General features: G+C 37.0%; 1 protein-coding gene across 1 annotated transcript in view; it reads right to left on the reverse strand.

The window, feature by feature from the left end:
• Positions 1 to 23,388, reverse strand: part of LOC113445728 (uncharacterized) — a 196,381-nt gene that overhangs the window by 25,592 nt on the left and 147,401 nt on the right. The window contains exons 15-16 of the mRNA XM_087930397.1: positions 22,375 to 22,538; positions 16,247 to 16,406 (exon numbers count right to left, since the gene is read on the reverse strand). Of these exons, the coding sequence (XP_087786523.1) occupies positions 16,247 to 16,406; positions 22,375 to 22,538 (324 nt within the window). The remainder of the gene's footprint in view (positions 1 to 16,246; positions 16,407 to 22,374; positions 22,539 to 23,388) is intronic.

The raw sequence follows: 23,388 nt of genomic DNA on the forward strand, positions 1-23,388 counted from the left end.
TCTAAGTCATTTTGTTTTTTCTAATGCCTTAATCTTTTCAGCTAATTGTAGAAATTGATATTAATTTTTAGTACAATTCTCATTGTTCATTTTAACTATATTTTAAATTTTATTTAATGTAATTAGCATTCTTATAATAATCCAATCTTTACATTTATTACAGTTAATTTAACAATAATTCTTAGAAAATAATGAAATAGAGAGGGGAAAAAACATCAGTTCCAATCATTCCATTTTTTACAATCAATATTTTTGTACCTCATTATACATTCCCTTGTAGAATCCCCTTTCTTATTCTCTGTCTACCCATTATCTCTAGGTCTTCTAGCCATGTAGCTTCTTTTCAATTTTTTTGGCTTTCTATATCCCCTTCTTTTCTGATCTTTTCCCTTATTCCCCTTTTCTTTTATTTTTCCCCTCCGTTTCTGAACCCAGTTTTTATCCCCCTGCCTCTTTTGAACTGTCTCCTGTAATTTCCTTTTCTGCTATTTCCTTTTTTTCTTTGTTTCTTTCCAAATAATTACCTCGTTAATTACCTCAGACCTCCAAGTTTTAATTTCCATGCTCCCCCCCACATTTCAATGCTCCTTGTGTCGTTTGTTCATTTAGGCTGGCCTTTTCTTTAATCAACTCCTCCCCTTCTGGATCTCCTTGTTCTTCTTTGTTCTTCAACGTCCCTAACATTTGTAAAGCAATGCTGCACAGTTCCACTTTTCTCCATATCATTTCCCTTATACTTCTTAAGTCCAATTTTATTTCCAGATGGTATTCCGCCATTTTTGTGCACCTCTTTTAATTTTAGTTTTTCTTTTGTCTCTTTCTTCAGTATTTAAGTCCAGTCCAGTTGTCCAGTAATTAATTTAAACCAGCTTCTAACCATCCACTTCTGTTAAATCCTGTTTCAATTTTCCAGAGTCAAAATATTCCAATGTTCATGTATTTTTATTGTTATGTTCCTTCTGTTGAGTTTTAATTTTTTCTAAAAGTCATCTAGTATTTCCAAGGTTCAGGCTTCTTTCTTCTTCCTTTATAGTATATTAGTTTCATTTTTCAGGGTTTCTATCCTGTTGAATCAAAGTTCCTCTTACTTTGTATCAAGTTGTAATGTTTGGAGAACCAAACACTTTTTAAAATTGAAATTTTTCCTTTACCATTAGGTGGTGGTCTCTGTTTTGTCTGAGTTCCACCTTTTCTTTTCACTTTCCTTTCCCTTTTAAGGCTTTTAAGTTTGAATAATCCAGTAAATCCAATTGTTAAATATTTTTCTTTTCTGGCACATTCAAGTTCAGCTTTTAAGTATGCCTATTTAGTGCCAATTATATAATTTAGTATAATCTAATTTACACAGATACTTTCTTCTAGTTTCATCTTTCAATTTAATTTTTTTAAAATACAAAGCCACTTTCACTTATGTCCAATATTTTTTTCACTCCCTCTGGTCGCTGCTTTTTCAATCTTTTTTTTTAAAGTCCTTTTAAAGTTTTAAATCCAGGGTACCTTATGTTCAAATATTGTGCTTGGTTTGCCTGGTCTCCACACTGTCCGCTTCTTCACCGCTCCTGCATGATCTTTGTCTCGGATAGCTCTCCTTCTTCAGGATGGTCATATCTAGCCACCGTTGCAGCCCGGCTTTGGGGGGAGTTTACCTAGCCAAGGAGGGGAGATGTGGCTCCCCTCAACCCGACAGTTGGTCTCCCCCTTCTTCCCCACCCTCCAAAGTAGTTCTAGCCTTGTTTGGAGCCCTCTAACAGGTACAACACAGATTGAAACCATGCACAATCACGGCCTTCAGTCCGTCCTTGAAGGAAACGCTACCAGAAGTCCCCTAAAGGATTACTATCTTGAAGAAGTGAAAGGTTTTGGTGGCTTAGATCAGTGGCTCCCAACCTTTTTTGTGCTGTGGCCCAGTATCAGCATCACAAAATGATCCGTGGCCTGGTACTGGCATCAGCACATATGACAAGGCAAGGCGAGCCGAGCGACCAGCCAGCCAGCCTTCCCCTGCTTCTCCCTGCCACCTTCAACTCCTCCTTTGTTCCTTTTTTGGTGGGCTTCGCTTCGGGACAGCTTCGGGACGGTTGCTCGGCTCGCCTTGCCTTGGGTGCTGAAAGAATCCTCGCACCTTAGTTTCGTTCAAAGCCCCCCCCCCCTTCGATGAAACTAAGGTGCAAGGGTTCCTTCAGGACCCAAACACCGCTTTCCAACCAGAAAAGCTCACTCGGAAGCACTTTCTCGCCAAACAAGATGGCGGCACCCAGCAAACCAGCGGCCCGGTAGGAAATGTTCCACGGCCCGGTACCGGTCCGCGGCCCGGTGGTTGAGGACCCCTGGCTTAGATGTTATGGCTAGCCAGCTGAGGCACACATTCCTGAGCCCCCCCCCCCTCCTGGCATGCTCTCCCCATTGAATGGCAACCAAGAAATGAAGCAGAAATAAGTATGGCTTCAGCTGAAGTCAATTTGCAGGTTGACAGAAGGCACGTGCTGCTGCCCAACCTAGAAGTAACAACTGAAAAAATATACAGTGATACCTTGGTACTCAACTACTTGAAACTCATCAAATTTGGTACTCAATGCATTTTGACATGAACATTTTATCCCAGTACTCAATGATTATTTTGATACTCAACACAAGCTAGAACTTGTCAATGTCAGCTGCTTTGTGGCTCACTAAATTATTCCTTATGGGAAAAATGTGTTTGGTACTCATAATTTTTGGTACTCATCACACCTCCCAAAACCACTTCATGATGAGTACTGAGGTACCACTGAAATGGGAAAATTCTAAATTGTTGCCAAGAAAAAAACCAAGAACGTGGATGATAAGAGCCTCCTATTGGAAATCAGATTTTTAGTTAGTGAGGAATAAATCAAACTTTCATGAATAGCTCTTGAGCTCATAATGTGGACATATCAAAACCACAGAAATTTCATTTTGCAAGGATGCATAAAAATGAAATATGAAATATAAGAAGAATAGACCAAGAAAAAGTGAACCCTTTCAAGAAGAAAGAAAATGTTTTTAAGTGAATGATTTGAAATAAGTGGACATAGCTGGACTGAATGATGATTACACAGTATATGATTAAAGTATCAGACTATATAAAGAATAAAAGGGTAATATACTTGAAAAGCACATTGCTATATGAACTCAGCCAATACCCACTGAACAGAACAGAACAGAATATCTATTTTCATTGGTGGGTAACTGACAAACATCAACGTTATTCAAATGTACACTATAAATTGTAGATGCAGTGATGGTAAGCCTGAAGAATTCTATGCTAAATCCCCCAAAGTACTAAATCTCGTAAGTATTTAATACTACAAAAAGGTGACAGGCAAAATTGGAATTATAGGACAATGATAACTATATGAACACAATACTGTAGGACAGAACTTAAAGGAGTTTTGTGAAGAGAATCTTTTCTTCATTATCAACATCTGCTTCTAGCAACATAAATGCAGATTCTACAACTGGATATCACCAGATGAACTGTAGGAGAATCAAAATGACTACATAACAGGAAACAGGAGCTATAGGATGAAATCCAATTACTTAGGACACTTCCAATTATGATGCATGGAATTGATCAGGGATTACTGGTATCAGATATCCAGGTTTACTTTCTAAATTTAACCTGGATATCTGATACCAATAATTCATGATCTGTTCCATACTTCATAACTGAAAGTGTCCTGAATAACTGGATTGGTGTGTCAGCAAAATTCAATCTGGGGATCATACCGTTAATATAAAAAGATCACTGTAAGGAACATATTTACTATGCTTAATTTATGCCAAAGGGGTTCTGAGAAGCTATGGGAAGAGGTAAGAAAAATTGTGAAAGCTGAAAGCAGGGACAAAAAAAAATCCCACAAAGATCAAAGTGCATTTAGGATAACCTACAATGATAGGCAGGGAAAAGCAAAGAACGGCAGCCTTGGGCAATAAGAAGGACAAGTAACAACCGAATGCTAACTTTAAATATCAAGCAAAAGAAGAGAAGAAAAAGATATCTCAATCAGGAATATCAACAAAGAGAAAAAAGTACGAATTAAAAAAAAATCTGTATTAAAGATTAGAGAGTTGCAAGAAAATTTATACCTAATGTATAAATAAATAAATAAATAAAATAAAATAAAATAAATAAATATAAATAAATAAAGCACTTACGGGAGAGATTAGACAGAAGCAAATGGGATTAAAAGAAGTTAGAGTATATTAAAATACTTTACCAGAAGGATTAGCCAGTGAAAGAAAAATTTACAGAGAGAGAATTGGTTCAGGAATTAACAGAATAACAAAGTTGGAAGGGACCTTGGAGGTCTTCTAGTCCAACCCCCCTCCCCACTCAAACAGGAAACCCTATACATTTCAGACAGAGGGTTGTTCAGTCTCTCCTAAAAACCTCCACTATTGAAGCAACAACAACTTCTGGAGGCAAGTTGTTTCGCTAGCTTATTGTTCTCACTGTCAGGAAATGTTTCCTTAGTTCTAGGTTGGGTGTCTCCTTGATTAGTTTCCATCCATTGTTTCTTGCCTTGCCTTCTAGAACCTTGGTGCTTCAGTGGTTAGAATGCAGTATTGCAGGCTAATTCAGTTGAATGCCGATTGGCAGCAGTTTGCCAGTTTGAATCCCACCAGGCTCAAGGTTGACTCAACCTTCCATCCTTCCGAGGTCAGTAAAATGAGGACCCAGATTGTTGGGGGCAATTTGCTGACTCTGCTTAGAGAGAGCTGTGAAATGGTATATAAGTCTTATTGCTTTTGCTTTGGAGAATAGCTTAACTGCCTCTTCTTTCTGGCAGCCCTCAGATATTGGAACACTGCTATCCTGTCATCCCCTAGTCCTTCTTTTCATTAAACTAGACATACCCAATTTCTGCAACCATTCCTCATATGTTTTAGGCTTCAGTCCCCTAATCCTCTTGGTTGCTCTTCTCTGCACTCTTTCTAGAGTCTTTCTGGTGAATTGACTTCACTAGAAAATGAAGTATAAAAGGGTGTACTCCAGCTGTGAAAGGAAGCAGTAGTACAAGTAAAGTATCAACTAAACCAATTAAAAAGACTAAATAGTTAACAGAAGATGCATAATGAAGAGAGCAAAAATTATACTTTTGCTTTATTTAGAGAAAGGTGTTGTGTTTAAGATACCAGCTAGAAACTAGGAGGCTGTGATTTCCAGTTCCGCCTTAGGCATGAAAGCTGGGTGATTTTGGGCCAGCAACTCTCAGTCCAGAGCATCAATCTCAGGTGATAACCAGTAAGTGAATTCCTCTTACAACCAATGGATCAACACTTAATTGATCTGAAAAAAGAGGACCCTGAGCTTGCAGGAAAACTCTAGGAATAAAATAAATTGATCATGTATACCAATATGTGCATCGTAAAGATAATGGGTAGATCAGAGCACCTGATGACTTTTTCCAACATAACTTTAAAATAAACCTGTAAAAACAAAATTGGAAATATTTCTGTGACAACAGAGAAAGCTATTGTTTTATACATATGGCTATAAAAGATAGATTTTAAGGAAGGACAAAAATGAATACCTTAGAATTATGATTTTAGAGGCATTTACAAAGATAATAGTGAACAGCAAAAATCACCTCTCAGTCCTGGACAAGAAGAAAAACCAGCTGCTCTCTTGATGTAATGATCAACAAATAGAGATTTATTTACACAACAAGGCAGAATACTAGATACTTAGACAGTGGCTGATTAACCAAGAAAATGGACAGAATGGAATTTCTTTGGAAAAAGCTATAGCTATTGTCAGCTTGTTTTGTCCATACAGTGTAACCAAAGAGAGCAATGGTTATTATAAATGACACTCCAGGCATGTATTTAACAACTTCCCTGTCTCTCCTATTAAAACAATTTGCCATTTGCTTTTGGTGTTGTTTGTGAATAGCACCCAAGATTTGGGGAGATATCTTTGGTTCTTGGGTCACTGCTCTAATATTTATGTTTTGCTCTTAATAGATAGCAGCACAATTAGTTAAGAACTTTTCTTAACTACTGAGCAGGTAGAACTTCCACGGAGATATTTCAAATCACCTCATGTCTGCTTGGAGGAATTCTGTTAAATGAAGAACCTCAAGCCACCTGAAGTGTTGAAATGTTAACAATGTCAGAAAACTAATTATCATATTTACACTTGCACACTTCAGACCTGCTTGCTAATTAATCTCTGTGAACAGGATGCCATGAATCAAACAATAACATCGGATCGTATGAGTTGAAATCTGTAGAGTAATGCTTGCAATAGAAGTGACACAAAAGTCCTGCTTTATATTGGGTTATTTATTTTTAAATCTTTTGAAAAAAGACATGTCAGGGAAGTGTTGCAAAATAAATGTTTTATTATTCTTATTTGCCCATCAATTCATAAATCTGAGGAGAAAGCTATATCATTACTGATTTCATTTCAATAATAGTTAAAATAATTATTCTTAAATAATAAAGATACTTAAAAAGTATCTGCTATGACCAAAAAACATCAGGATCAGAAAAAATATCTTAAACATATCAAGGAATCATATTTAAAAATGTAATAATATATTTTTGAAAAGGTATGCCAGACCAAGGATATTGAATTAGAGAACTATTGTGACAGGTTTCTTGCCATTTCTTCTTTGATACTGATTCCACCATCGGAACAAATGTTTCATTTGCCCAACAGACAAGCCAGGATCAAAAGCTATTAGCTCATGTCAGTAGAACATCCTATTAATTACCACAAAATACAATCACACACATACAAAGCAGGGCACATTTCTTCTTTGCAGCTGTCCCAATCACTCAGATAAATAGTTTGCATACCTGCATAAATATTATGAAATTAACATCTTCATTCCAGGTATGAGACTCAAAAGCCTGGCAAGATGGCAGTGGGTTAGCTATTTCTGCATCACTGCTTTATGTAATTAATCTTCTCATGACAATTTTTGGTTTTATCAGATTACCTCACCATTTTTGGAAGCCTAAATATTTCTGTCGTCCTGGACATTTTCTTTTATTTATTAAATTTATTTGCCACCTATCTTGTTTCAAAATGGATAACTTACAGCATTAAAATGATTAGGTAAAACATTAAAACAATAAAAATGGAGTTACAATAAAACATAAAGTTATAGTTAAAAGCAGGGGTGGGATTCTACCAGTTCGCACCTATTCGCTAGAACGGGTTGTTAACATTCTAAGCAGTTCAGAGAACCGGTTGTTAGAAGAAATTACTGGCCTAATCCTGTAAGGAAGGCAGGAAGGAAACATTCTGGTGTTGCTTACAGAAACTGCCTCTCCTTTAACCCTTATTACATTCTTGGCAGGACTAGACTTCCTGTCTCAGGAAGGTCTCTAGTGTTTTTTTCCCCTCCTTTGCTGGTACTTTGCTTGTGTGAAGTGACCATTCAAAGTTACAATGGTGACTTATGTTACCATAAGTTACAAAGTGACTTATGACCATTTTTCACACTTATGACTGTTGCAGCATCCCCACAGTCATGAGAGGCCAGGTGAGGAGATGTGTGCCTCGATGTGAGTGATATTGAGTTGGCCACGCCTAGCCAATAACATTACCACCAAGCCACACCCGCCACCTAAGCCATGCCCACAGAACCAGTTGTTAAAAATTTGAATCCCACCCTTGGTTAAAAGATGGAGAGGGAAAGATCATATGGGGGATGGGAGCTGGGTTTGCCCCTTAATTTATCAACCATCTCCAGTGTGATGCCCCCCTATTGCAGGTTCTGAAGAAATGTGTCCAGGTGGTTCTTGACTTATAACAGCTTATTTAATGACCATTCAAAGTTACAACAGCATTAAAGATGACTTATGACTGTTCCACACTTATGACTATTGCAGCATCCCTATGGTGACAGAATCAAAATTTGCATGATTGGCAACTCATATTTATGACAGTTGCATTGTCCAGTCTCATGTGAACCCCTTCTGATAAGCAAAGTCATTGGGGAAGCCACAACTCTGTTACTAACTTAACAACTGCTGTGTGATGACCCGGAGTGTAACACAAATGTAATAAAATCCAAAATATAAATAAATGTCCTTTAATGCCTCCAACTTGGCCCCATTGTTCAATAATTCTCAGTTGGAGATAAAACTTATTCAAAAATAGTATTCAAAAGAAAACAATACAGTCCAAACTTAATGAGCAGATAGAGGTGAAATAAAAAACCAAAACAAACTACAATGAAGGAATTTCCACAATGGACCAAGATAAATAATTACCAACTTCAGGGAGATAACAAGGCACAGTCTGTTGAAAGGATGCCAACCAAGATAGCTTCAGCCCAAAATAAAAAATGCTTTGCTTCTAGCAATGCTGTGTTTCAACTGTCTCTCATATATACTATTCTCCCCATCTGCAACCAATGAGGGGGATCATGGCCGCTTCCTCTCTCATAAGCCAAGTTGTTTCCTTCTCCGTTCCCCCTGCATGTCCTAGGATGAAGAGGGGATGGGCCTGGTTCTTCCTCTGACTGCCCAGCTTGCCTCTGCCCTTCCTCAGCCTCCTCCATAACCTCCGGAGCCACACCTCCACTCCCTGTTGGCTGTTCCTCCTCTCCCTCAGAGTCCAACCCTAACAAGGGCATGACATGCAGTGATTCACTTCACAACTGTATCAAGAAAGGTCGTAAACTCACATAACAGTTGTCTCACTTAGCAACAGAAATGTTGGGCTCAATTGTGGTTGTAAATTGAAGACAATTTTGTCATAAGCAAACACATAAGATTCACAAACATTGGCGTTTTACCCCAATACTTCATTTTGGCTTAAATTGTAGTGTGGATCAATTGCACTGCCCTACTATCAGATTTCATGTGGAAAAAGTAAAAGCCCTTTGAATACTTTCCAAGAGCTGTTCTGTTACCCTCTCTTTCTCTTCTTCCCCTATTTTTCCTTCCAGAATGTTGCAGCGTATAATCATCTGATATAAAGCACAGAGACCTTGCTTTATTTCATAGAACCATTGTAGGCTAGAACTTTAGTTTCTTCTTGATGATTCATGTAGGGAAAATCATGCCACTAACATTGGACAATGTCTGGCTATGCTATCACTGAAAATCTACAGGATGTTTTCCATTAATTCATTCATGGATAACATTCATTTTTCATTAGGTTAATTTATTAAAGCAAACCTTTGTGTGTCCCACATCTGTTAATTTTTTTAAAGTGCCCTTCTAACATGTTCTATGGGCAAATGAATGTTGGTTTTCATCAGGCCTGTATTTAATTTTCTTCTCCTAATCTCTATTTTCTCCTACACACAAATGTAAAAAAAAAGGGCAGGGGGAGTTATGTCCATAGACTTCAGTGCCAAATATGTTACCATACTGATCTAGTTAAATCCAGGTGCCTTATAGAAATACCAACCTACCTCTTAATGTTATTATTTTTCATGTTTCTGGAGCCAGAGGCAAACACCAAGCAGCAATGGCGAGGGACTGTTCACAATGGTGGCTTTGTTGTTTGTGTTTTTTATTCTATTTTCCTTTACTTACTCTTTAGCAAATTCATTAGCAGTATGCAAATTCAGGGGAAAAAATACAACACTGTTTTATGTCTGTCTGTCTGTCTGTCTGTCTGTCTGTCTGTATCTATCTATCTATCTATCTATCTATCTATCATCTATCTATCTATCTATCTATCTATCTATCTATCTACAGAAGATTATCATTCTTAACTCCCATCGCAGTATATGTATTGTCATTTCTATTAGGTATTGCATTGGGTGTGGGTGTGGGTGGGTGTTACATACATACATACATACATACATACATACGTGTATGTTCCAGCATAACTCTGGAACACCTCAAGCAATTACAACCAAACGTGGTAGACCAATGACTTACCCTCTGGAAAAAAAAATACTGCGGGGGTATAAGACACCCCTAACATCCTCGGTGTGTGTCTGTGCTTTAAATGGCTTCTACTGTACAGCACAGTGGAGTTGCCATGATAACAGTATTCCACAAGGGGGCTCCCTCTGGTAAGGGAGATTTGTTCTAAGGGGCCCTCAGTTATCCAAGGAAACATCAGGCGATTGGCCAAGTGCAATCAAATGCTACAATAATGAAACACCAGCGTAGACAAGAAACTCCCGAGGAGAGGAATAGAAGACTTGTGATGCTGCTCAAGAGAACTACTACATCTAGAGCTTCAGAGACAGTACAACAGTGTGAGTCCCAACTACAGGATTTTCCTGTCTAATACAGGATTGGCATAAATAAATACTCGGGCAATGTCAGGCTATCAGCTAATATATTGTATATTTCCTGTATCAAATTTTCCCCTAAAGAGCCCTATGAAGAACATTGGAATAAGAGACAATGACTGATTTAAAGTCACTAGTGAGCTTTTAGGATGGAGAGCAGAAAGGAACCAGGATCTCCCCTGTCCTAGGAGAAGATTTTAAAAAAATAAACCCTGTGAAGACTAATAATTGATACTGAATACTGAATGAAACAGAATCCCATAGAAGTTTCATGCATTATAAGTTATGGCTTCAGTTATTGCCTACTGTAAATCTAAAAGTCTGGGCTCGTGATTGAAAAAGAAACGATCTTGATCAGATAATAAAACCATCTGGTTATTTCACAAAGTTATACTATCTATGCAGTAAATCTATTGACTGAGCTGCTGTAAACCGCAATAACAAAGCACTTGAAAGAAATAGCTGTAGCTTTTTGCTGCACCCTACTTTTGTATGCTTTTAATATAGTTCAGATGATCCACAGTCCGCCCTTCACTCCTGATTATGCGGCTTCTGACGTTTCTCTTTATAAACTGCTGAAGCCCATTAATAAAGATTGGCTAGATATGGCATAGCTCTGCATCAAATATTTGCAAAAGCTCTGGAAAACAATACTGCAAAAATAATTCGACTTGTGGGGATGTCCAAATGGCATATTCCCACACAGAACTGGTAAAACCCACCCTACTATAGCTTACACATAAAAGCAAACACTGAGAGTTCAGCAGGTAGTTGGAGTGAACTAGATTGGAAGTCAATATCCTAAAATAGTATTTCTCAATTTTAGCAACTTTAAACTGTGCAGACAGACCTCAACACCCAGAATTTTCCAGTCAGAATGCTGGCTGGGGTATTCTAGAAGTTAAGTCCACATATAGCTTAAAGTTGCTAAGATTGAAAGACTCTGTCCTAAAACACGGCAGAGACAAACTATTTGATTGCCCAGAAAACTCAAAGGATTAAATCCAGGGTTCCAAACACTAAGGGGAGGAACTCCGTTTTGGAAGATGAAGTAATTCTAAGGACAGATGTAAGAAAATGATTTTTTTTTAAATCTGGATGAAAATAGAATTTTTCAATGAAGAATTAAATGGACTAAGAAGTTTAACAGAAATAAGTACAAACATAGGAAAAATAATAAATTCATTTTATGATTTTTGTGTTAAGTTGAATTTTTACTTTTTAAAAAAAAAAACAATGCCTATTTCTAATTACAAACCAAAACAGCATATCAATTTTTTAATGTTTATTTTCAATTTTAATCAATGAAGTGATTTTTTTTTTTTTGCTTTTGTTCAAAGGCACAAAACTGATGGTGAGGTAGAAATGTAATAATATAAAATAATGAAATAAAATGAAATAATGCCAAAGAATCTGTGAACCCTTCTCAGAATAGCTAGCATGACAACAGACCCACCAAAATCATTGGATTATTTCTAAGTATTGCTGAGTTTCTTCTAAAGCAATGTTCTTGGGAAGCTTGAATCTGTTTTTATTATTTACAGACTTTAATTAACACTGGTGACCTTTTTTTTGGAAAAGCCTATTATTCACTTTCCTTAGCATTTTCCTAGAAAAAAAAAACATGTTCTGACATAACAATGTGTCTTATAACTGAGCAATGAGAGGTATTCAGGACAAAATTAAAATCCTTTTTTCAGTGCAGGGCCTGAATCTCTACCTGTTAACAAGTAATAATCCATAATAGAAGACAAATAGCAGCTAATATAGGGTAGTTAAATAACATATATTAATGACTTGTTTATTAAGACATTAATAAGTTGGCCTGAGAGTAATAAATATAGCTTACTGTGACAGAAATTATGCTTATTATAGAATTCTCCAAAATCTTGTGTGTTCAAATTAATTACAAATATATTTTCCATTTACCCTACTGCTGACTGTTTTTTTTAACTTTTCCTATAAAGCCATATAGAATGAGGAAATTAGGGTTAGGTTTCACATGTAAACATCACCAGGTGTATGTTCCTGTGACTATATTTCCTACATAGGAGCCATGGTGGTACAGTGGTTAGAATGCAGTATTTCATACAGTTGGTAATGTTTATATGTGAATCATTGACTTTGGCAATTAAATAATAGAAATTAATTAACAATACTAGTACTGCAATTAAATGCTCAGTACAGATATCTCATTCTTTTTGAAAAGCCTCATACCATATAGCTTGAATATCATCATGTATTGCAGGTTTGAGTATTGCAGCCTAGCTCTGCCCACTGCCAGGAATTTGATTCATAACTGTCTCAAGGTTGACTCAGCTTTCCATCCTTTCAAGATCAATAAAATGAGGACCCAGACTGTTGGGGGCAAACTTGACTTGTCAACCTTGATTGATCTCACCCCATTCCTAAGAGGTCTGTAAGGGGCGTGCATAAGTGCACAATCATGCCTACCATCCCTGTCCTATTGTCCCCAATTATTAGTTCCTATTTCTTATATTTAAACTTATATTTATTCTTATTTCTATTGTATTGTAAGCCATTGACAAAATAAATAAAATAAAATAAAATAATAAAATAAAATAAAATAAAATAAAATAATAAAATAAAATAAAATAAAATAAATCAATAAAGTATGTTGACTCTGTCAACTGCTTAGAGAGGGTTGTAAAGCAGTTGTGGGATTCAAATTTTTTTACTAGCGGTTCTGTGGGCGTGGATTGGTAGGTGTGGCAGGGAAGAATACTATAAAATCTCCAGTCAGAGGTGGTATTGGCCGGTTCTCTGAACTACTCAAAATTTCCACTACCGGTTCTCCAGAACTGGTCAGAACCTGCTGAATACCACCTTTGCTGTAAAGCACTATGAAGCGGTATAAAAATCTAAGTGCTATTACTATATGTTTTAAGGCTAAAACAGCTATGAACAAGCACTGACTTTCTGCAATTTACCCTTGAGAAAACACAACCTCAGGGCTCTGAAAGGAAAAAAAAACTCTATAATTTTTGTTGTGTAGGAACATAACTACTTAAGAAATGTTTTATATAGAGAAGATACAAATAGCAATTGCTTCCAGAGATTTGGGACAAATGTTTTTCCTCCCATTTTTGAAAATATGGAGACTTCAACCTGGAAACATCTGCATGAAGATCAGATACTTCCAACTAAAATGTACCCATCTATTTACTGCATGACTGTCCCCAGGATATGGTAAAAAAAAATCAATATGGTTCTTTGGTATTGAAAGATGCTGTGTATTTTTCCCCACCATAAGCAGAGTCAAATGATGAAAAGAATAAAAATCTCTGATCAACCTTTGCCACACATCTAAATGAATCAGTAAATTAATAAATTTGTACAGGCACTGAAATGGCATTCAAAATTCCCATCATAAAGCAACAATTATACCATAAATACATTTGAGGACATGCAATCTGTGTAGTTCAAAACGATATTATCCTACTGCTACTAATGAAGTCCTAAGGCACAAATTTGTTAAACATATACTTTTCCATGGGGAAATAATTGGGTCAATAATATAAAATTCATTGTCCTATTATTTAATTGCAAGGGAAAACCATGATTATGTGTGCTACGGTGTGGCTTAATGGAAAACATTATATCCTGACCTAATCATATCAACCTTATGCTGTCTAATTAAGAATGCAAAAAACACCAAAGTTGAAAAGATTAGCTCCAGTTTTAGCTGTTTGTTGCCTATTATCACTATATGTGATAAAAATAACAATGGAGGGAAAAAGCATTTGTCTCTTGGAAAATGTCTTCAACACTGTGAAAGTAACCCTTTTTCTATTAAATAAATAAAGCTGGGGTGTGGGGGCAACCTTTTAACTTTTCTGGAACTTTTCACCAATGACCAATTGCTCTTTTGAGTCATATCATACTTAAAGAAAGAGAAAAACCCTGAATTTTCATTCTAGTAAAATATATCTGGGCCTGCTGTAAGTATTATTTTAATCAAAGGAGTATGTTCATGAATTAAGAAGCAGTTTTTAAAGGACATAGATTAACTACCTTAGGGTAAAGATTAGCTGGGGTGAAAGGTTTGTTCTCTCGTTCAGCAGGTTTTTCAGCAAGAACCTGATTTTAAGTTTTTCAAAGGTTCTTTTAAAGAACGCAAATATTTCAGAAATGGTACTATGCTGTTATAGGATAGAGAGTAATAATACAACTGGAGACTGTTTTCTCCCATTGCTCTGCCAAATTCTGCATCCAGTTCTTTTCATACCTAAGAATGATTAAACTCACAAAAAATTGGAAAGATAGTGGCAAAATCAGCAGATCAGTTGAAAAATGGCAGCGATTTGAGATCCACAACGATATATAAACGTTGTCTTTTACAGAAATGTGTTTTATTAGGTAGTAAAATTCTCTATCAAATTTTCCTTCAAGAAAAAAATTCCTACTCCTATAACTAGGGAAATACTTTTGGATTCTGCAAGCTGTTGATTTCCAGTGTGGCCTCATGAAGGTTCAGTGGTGTGTTCAATCTTCAACTGGTCTTCAACAGTCCTGAAGCCAACAATTTTTTAGACCTAGCATATAATCAAATTAATTTATGATATTAGTTTGGATTGCCTTCAACATTGAAGAGACATTGAAGCATTGGGTATGTGGGAAGAGAGTTGCGTATTTGAAACTTAGGATGGTGGTTCTAACAACAGAAAGAACTGATATTCCAGAATTGGGCAAATTTTTGCAAGGACAGAGAGACATCCTGCATTTTTGAAGGAAGTTCCTGTATCTCAGGAACATAATAAAAAAGGGCTTTGGATCTCCATAATAATTAACAGCACTTCTAATGTTCCTTCTACTATCTGAATATTATATAATTATTGGATGCAAATATGTTAACATCTCTTATCTCCTTCTGCAGTGATTTACTTAACCACCATGGCAAGAAAGGTCATAAAATGGGGCAAAACTCACTTAAATGTCTCACTTTGCAACCGAAATTGTGGGCTCAATTTTGGTCATAACGCAAGGACTTCCTTTATCTGCCAATTGCTCCAAAAAAGTCACTTGAACATTCAGTTCTTGTGTATTTATATGTATGCATTTATTCAACTCCGTTGCATTCTTTATTACAGTAATGTATTTTTCTTCTGCAAAAGTTACCTAAAGCTACCTATTTTCTCCTTATGGAAAGGTTTCTCTGAAGTTTTTTTTCTTGGCAAAAGTGGTTTGCACATGGTTTGTTTTCTTCTTACAGCTCTTTTTTACTTCCCTCTCTGGTCTATGGCCTTGGTAATTCTGGGGCTGTTTTATTCTAGAATTAAAGAAGTTCCTCCTTGCTTCATTTTTCGAGAACAACCAAGGTGAATTGTGCCCCTAGTCCCATACAAGCAACTTATAAGCAGTTTTTTAAAAATCCACACAGGTTTTAAAATAGCACAGTTTAAAAAAATCTAATTATTGTAAAACTACATACTTTTATGAACTTTGGAGTGCTTTATCCAGTTTATCAACAAATATTGCCTCGTTCTGCTGAGGGGAGAAAAGCTACAGACATTTGTATTTTCTCCTCTGTTAGTCAATAAGATGAATGGAGCTTCCACTTCAATAAATCTTTCTTTGGATTCAGGCATTGGATTGACTGAACAATCTGTAGTTCAGTCTGGAGAGAATTAGGCCGTATATGAAGTTCCAGAGTAGTCCCCTGAATTAAATCCTGTGGTTTATACATGGTCCAAATCATGTCATTTATTGACTAGGATATCTAAACAGAAAAAGTGGTGGACATTTTGCTGGAAGAAAATTCATTCGAGAAACCCTTTCACTGCTTCAAAAACATTTCTAATTTGTATGTTTAGCTTACTTAAATCAATCAGCCACTCACCGAATCACCAACTTTTTGTCTTCTAGTATGAATGACCTCATTCAGATTGAATGAACTATCTTGTGGCCTGACTCCATTAGCGGGAGGGCGGGGGGCAAGTGAAAAATTGCATAATGAACAAGCCTATTTCAAGCGCTCTACTCACCTTTCGTCTTTCACCACCGATTCCTCTCCATTGTTCTGCTTTTTTCACAAGGTAGCTTAACTCTTGGAGAGACATTTCCAGGTCACATGGGACAAAGAAAGAGGTCTCATCGCCTCGAATCCTCTGGAGCAAATCTAATAACCAGCTTTCATTGTATAACCTAAACAAGAAGGAAAAACCTTTTTTTTTTTACCCATCTGCATATTCTCTCTTTTGCTTTGATGGCATTGCTCTTTCAGTTTATCCGTTTAAAGGGAAAACTTATTTGTGTGACTTTTTGTATATCTAATAAAAAAAAATAAAGTTGCACTTTAGCTTGTGGGAGAACACTGCCTAATATTTGATGCACTGAATGTCTGCGTTTTTACTTAGAAGTAAGTGTAATAGGTGTATCCTGCATGTACACACATTCATTTAAAAATATAGTTATGCCACAAAAATGTGTTTGGTCTTTAAAGTACCATAGAAATTTGTATTTTGAAATAACATTTCTTAAAAGCTAAAGTAAACAAATTCATTGTTTAAGAACCACATAATCATCACATGTTGCAGTTTATAATCAGAAAATAAAATATGTTTTCTTTAAAAAAAAAAAGACCTGTGTTGGTATTAAGCATACCTATATCTAGTATATCTACTGTATATTTAATAGAAAAAACAGTAACAACATGAATGAGAAAACGCTATCAGACAATTATTGTGCTGATTAATAGACCTAATACAGAAGTGCTCTTGTGGCTAGTTCATAACATGGATATTAAAATTTGCTTATGTTGTCCAAACATGATTCATAATTCCTGTGTGGATGCTTTGACTTGAAGATTCTTTCTAAAACATAGCAACTGTGCGCCGTTATTCATATTAACAGTGCAACTTGATTTTTCACTTACTGTCCTACTGGATGAGAATAGGCTTTTCCAATTATATTTGCTTGGTTAATGAAACGTTTTTAATTATGGAAGTTTTAATTTGGCCTGATTATTTCCAGCTTCCTGCCATTTTCTTATATGATGTTTTAAACTGTATGACAGATTTCTGTCTTTAATTTCACATTGAGGAAATTTAAGAAAGCATGGCTAGGCGATAGTCACCCCTTCAACAGATACATCCAGAAATATGTGCCTCTTGTCACATTTATATTCTTGTTTTGGGAGATAGATCAGTTTCATAATATTTAACAGTCCTGCCCTATCCAAATAGATTCTAGATTAGGATAAAAGAACAAACTGCAACGAATAATTTAAATAGCATCAACGAATAGTCTAAAACATTATAGACACCATTAAACTAATCTGACATCTACTACAACAAGATTGCTGTGTTTTCTAAATGCTAATGGAGACAGGGGCCATCCAAGCCTCCTATGTCCCACAAAATAAAGACTGTTCCTGAGCAGGTTGGCCCATGTCTCTTACAATGAGGAGTCATCCATAATTGGCCTTCACTTTATGGCCAAACTCTTTGAATATGGCATTGGAGAATACCAACATAAAACTGGAGCAGGTGTCTAGTATGATATAGAGAAGAATACAAAATCAGTAGTAGGTGGTTCCAGTTTATACAATAAATTATGCCGATAACTATATTTGCATATTTTTTTCCAAAATGTAAGCTATTTAGTTTGCTTTTACTAGCTAGTCATGCTAAAGCATGATTGATTGAATGATTGATGTTGAATCTAAACTATGTTTTCTATGCCTTCTTTATTCCTTACTGATTGATTGATATAGTAGTTTGCAACAATAATTTGCCATGGTTGATTAATTCTTAGAAGCTAAGAAATAACAGCTTCTAGAGGATAAATTTGGGACATATTGACCTTCCGAAACAGTTGATCTAAAACTCCTAAGAGTTCACATTGTTGGCAGGGCAGTTAGAGATGCTAAATAATCATTCATTCGTACCTGGAAAATCACAGGTTCTCTACCCCTGAATTCCATAAAGAATTAATTCAATATGACATATTCCTACTGAATATTGTATGAAATATCATCTAGAACAGCGGGGGGCGGCGGCTATGTGAGGATGCTTTTTGTGGATTTTAGTTCTGCGTTTAACACAATTCTTCCACATAGACTAGTGTCTAAACTTCTGGACCTTGGGCTTTCTAATTCAATCTGCCTTTGGATTATGGATTTCCTGTCTGGCCGCTCACAGAGGGTCAGATTAGGTAATCATACCTCTTCAGCCCTTATTCTTAACACTGGTACACCTCAAGGTTGCGTGCTGAGTCCCTTAATCTATACTCTTTATGTGCATGACTGCATTCCCACTCATGCTAGTAATACTATTGCTAAATTTGCAGATGATACAACAGTGGTGGGACTTATCTCCGGGGGGGATGAGTCTGCCTACCAAGATGAGGTGGACCATTGCTTTTGTGTTGTGGAGACAACAACTTGGTCCTCAACACCAATAAGACCAAGGAGCTTATAGTGGATTATAGAAGGAACAGATCAGACATCCAGCCCTTGCTTATCAATGGAGACCGAGTGGAGCAAGTGGCCAGTTTTAAGTTTCTGGGTGTTACCCTAAAAGAGGACCTGACCTGGGGTGCCCACATTGCAGCCCTGCTCAAAAGGGCCCAGCAGAGATTATACTACCTGAGGCTTCTCAGAAAACAACAACTGAAGGAAAAACTGGTGGTGACCTTCTACTGCTGCACCATAGAGAGCATTTTAACATACTGCACCTCTGTATGGTTTGCCAATTGCACAGGGGCAGATAGGAAAGCACTCCAGAGGGTTAATGTCATTGCCCAGAAGATCATTGGTTGCCCTCTCCCCTCTTTGGAAGAGCTTTATAGCTCCTGCTGCCTTAAGAAAGTTCAAAACATTCTCAAAGATCCATCTCATCCTGGGAACCCTTTTTTTGAACTATTACCATCTAGCAGACGGTACAGAATAATAAAAACAAGGACAAATAGGCTGAAAAACAGCTTCTATCCCAGGGCAGTAGCTCTTTTGAATTCTGCTGTATAGTGCAGTGTTGGTGTGGTGTCGGGGGTTTCCAGTTCAATGTGTGAAGGGTGAAGGATGTATGTTTGTGTTTATTTTCATGGTCATGGTCATGATGTGCACTGAAGATGGTGTTTGATTTCATTGTACGAGGTGCAATGACAATAAAGTAAAGTAAAGTAAAGTTCTAATCTGATTCTCTTAAACTTTCAGCTTTGTTCTGGCTTGTGGGAGGAACATGTACATCAAGAATCAATCAGAAAATAATCAACTGTAATGTGGGAAGTTCAGTTTCATTTGCCATTCTAAATATCAGAAATGTGTAAGTCGCAAGTTAATTTTATCTATGAAAATCATTTCGATGTGATATGCATAGAAGTGTAAATGAGCAATAGATTTAAAGTTTATGCATGAAAAGATTCTTATGTGCACATTAAACCTAAAGATCTGTGTACAATGAGATGCGTCTGTAGCCACTCAGAAATAAATTTATCAATAGACCGTTCAGTTCACAATAACAAAAAAAGCTTATTTTTTCCAAATTCAGGTATAATTATAATTTATGCTCTGAGTTTTCCATACACTTAGATATGCTTAGAAAGCTGTAATGTAACCAGTTTTGCTATGCATGTTTTGTTTTATTATTCTGTTTTGAGAATTTTGAAAGATACATTGTCGAATGAAGTACTCTTTTCTTCATTGTAAAACATTATGGAAAGATTGATTCAGAAGGAAAAAAAAATGTTGATGATCCTCCACCTGTTCCTTAGACAATAAAGATGTTCATAATATTCTGATTGAAAATCTTCCCTACGAATATTTTAATTTAAATTAATTTTCCTGAGTAATAAAGGACAGCAGCTGAAACTTATAAAACCGTATGAAACTATGCAGTCGGTGATGAAGAAGACATTAACATCTACAAAAAATGAATTAATTAGCCTGCCAATACTTTGAATTTACATACTGCTTCCAGGAATGTGGATGATTTGAAATTCTTTGATAGGATGTTAGATTGCCCATGTATTCCTCAAAGCTAAGAGCAAATATGCAAAATTTGCCATCCTCAAAGGCATCTTATTAGTGTCTATGGAGATTCTCTGTCATCCAGGTCATGACTGTCCCAAAGGTACTTTTTCAACAGGCAACTGGACTTTGCCTGGGTTCAATAATGAAGCACAGCTCCACAACACAGCCCTTTCAACAGCTCCAAGAAGGCTCCATACCCATTCGCACCACTCAGGTGGCCCTGAGGACACAGATAAACCTCCAAGTGCTTCAGTGACCCTTTAAAAGAATGCAAATGACCAACTGTCTGCAAGGAATATAACTATTTCCAATATCCAGTCAAGAGCTGAAGAAGCATCTTGGTTGACAAGCGAAACAGTCTTCAAAGGAAATCAAGAAAGTCCAGATGCCTCTTGAAAAAAAGCACCTTTGGGGCATCTTTTTATTCTATGTGTTTCTATGTGTTTATACCAATATTAAACTTCACTTTAATTTTTCACTAGATTAGAACTCGAGGCTAGTAAAATTTGGATCCTGCAAACTGAATAGGGCATATGAGTAATGCATGACATTCTCCAACTATATCTCACATGGTCACTGGAGGAATTTGTCATTGTAGTTAAGCAGTGGTGGGATTCAAAAAATTTTACTACTGGTTCTGTGGGCATGGCTTGGTGGGTGGGGTGTGGCTTGGTGGGTGTGGCTTGGTGGGCATGGCAGGGGAAGGATACTGTAAAATCCCCATCTCTCCCCACCCCACTAACCTGCTTTCCAGCTCCGTTCTCCTGTACGGGGCAACAAAAGAAAACCCAGCCAATCAGCTGGGTCTTGGAAGGCAGAGAATAAATGGGGGCGAGGCCAGTCTGAGATTCCAAACTACTCAAAATTTCCAGAATTTTCTCCAGAACTTGTCAGAACCTGCTGAATACCACGTCTGCAGTTAAGGCACTAGGCTAGAAACCAGGAAGTTGTGGAGGAGGCTGGGGAAAGGCAGAGGCCAGCTGAGCAGTCAGAGGCCCATCCCCTATCCATTCTAGGGCACACACAGGGAGGAGAGGATAAGGGAGAGGCATGGTCTCCTCGGGAGGAGAGGGCCTTGATCCTCTTCATGGGCTGCCGGTGCAACTGAATAAGAGTTTGGAGCTGCATACTGGCAAACGCTGGAAACAAAGCGTGTTTTATTTTGGTCTGAAGTTATCTTGGCTGGCGTCCTTACAACAGACTGTGCCTTGTTATCTCCTTGAATTTGGTAAATACTTCTCTTGTTCCGTTGTGGAAATTTCATCATTGTAGTTTGTTTGGTTTTTTATTTCACCTCTGTCTGCTCATTAAATTCAGACTGTATTGCTTTCTTTTGAAGACTATTTTTGAGTACGTTTTATCTCCAACTGAGTATTATTGAACACTGGGGCCAAATTGGAGGTATTAGAGGACATTTATTTACGTTTTGGAATTTTGTTACATTTGTGTTACACTCTGGGTCATCACAGTGCCTTTGGACCAGTCACTCTTTCTCTGTCAGCCCACAATGTTAGGTTTAAGTGACAGGTCAGTTCATAAATTCCTTTTGCAACCTATAGCTCAGTAGATCTGGGAAAAAAAGCAGATCCCACAATGAGGGAAAATGCTAGAAAGGAAAAGAAGGCAGGGATCATTATCCTTAGCTTGTAAAATTAACCAACAGCGTAAAAAAGAGGGGTGCTTCAGAGGTGGCCATAGATTGTTCCTCTTACATTGCAATTTTAGCATAAATAAGATCAAACACTCTGGGAAGTAGACAAAGCTAGGATCACTCTATCAATTCAGGTAGTCCTCGACGTACAACAGTTCATTGAGTGACTGTTCAATACTGAACAAGTGACTCACACTTACAACTTTTGCAACATCCTCATGGTCACATGATTAAAATTCAGAAGCTGGACAACTGATTTATATTTATGACGGATGTATTGTCCTGGATGTGATCCCCTTTTGTAACCTTCTGAAAAACATAGTCAATGGGGAAGCCCGATGGACTTCACAACTGCAAGGTCGTGCAATGGGGCAAAACCCACTAAACGAGTGTCTTGCTTAGCAACATAAATTTTGGGCTCAATTGTGGTCACAAGCTGAGCACTACCTGTATGTTTTCTGCAGTCAGCTTATGGGAAATACAGGACTTACCTGAGCCAATATAGATGTAGAGTTGCGGATGAAAATAAAAATAGGATTGCATAAAGCAACACGGTGATCAATGCTCCAGGAATTCCAGTCTGTTCCGTTCTTAGAAAAAGCCAATACAGCTTGGCACAGTCAGCAATGGGATTATCAGTGGTGTAATAAAGTCGCTGAAATTAAATTAAAAGGATCAGGGGAAGAAAACAGTAATGACGAAAAATAGTACCAAATGTTTGCAAAGTATTGTTGTACCAGTGTCTGTGGTAGCTCTACAAATAAGGGTTTATTAAGGATGGCTGATGACAAGGCTCCTTGATAGGCAATTTTTTTTCACTTCTTACATTCCTCTATTAGAGGATACATTTTTGGGGTTTTATCTATTTACTATTGTTTAAATAAATACAATCCTGATGTTGTATGATGAAAATACAATTGTGGTCAGTTATTTTAGCATCATGGGGATGAATCAGCTTCCTCTATGTGTTTCTTCACTTGAAATGTCTTTTCTGCAGCTCAAGCCTCTGAACTTTATTTTAAAATAAGTCCCAATCTCATTGACTTTCGTGGGATTTAAATTTAAGTACTCCCAATCCTGTAATGGAAGCTAATTGTAAGGACAATTTGGTTCGGTGGATAAAATACCGTGTTTTTCACTATACAACCCAGCTGTGTTTCCATCTTGGGAACAACCAGCATATTTCAGGTTGAAGACTCAGGGAATAATACAATTATTTTTCATACCAGGGCAGTTTTATTCCTTTAATCAGAGCCAATTTTCCCCTTTCTCCTTTCACCTGGAGGTGACAGGGAAGTGGGTAGGCCTGTCTTTACAGCCCTGTGAAGCTATTGTAAAAAAAAAATGTCTCTGTGTATATATGAATCTTTATATTCTGTCAATGCCTGAGTCTTTATTATAATGAGATATTATCATGTAAGTGAATCAGAAAACTAAATGGAGTGTGGTGCCTCTCCTGGTTAAGGTGGTGGGTTGGAGGTTAGCAAGCCCGTGTTTGAGACCTG

The sequence above is a fragment of the Pseudonaja textilis genome, chromosome 3 (genome assembly GCF_049901715.1).
Source record: "Pseudonaja textilis isolate UNSWEBS1 chromosome 3, rPseTex1.2, whole genome shotgun sequence".
Taxonomy (NCBI): domain Eukaryota; kingdom Metazoa; phylum Chordata; class Lepidosauria; order Squamata; family Elapidae; genus Pseudonaja; species Pseudonaja textilis.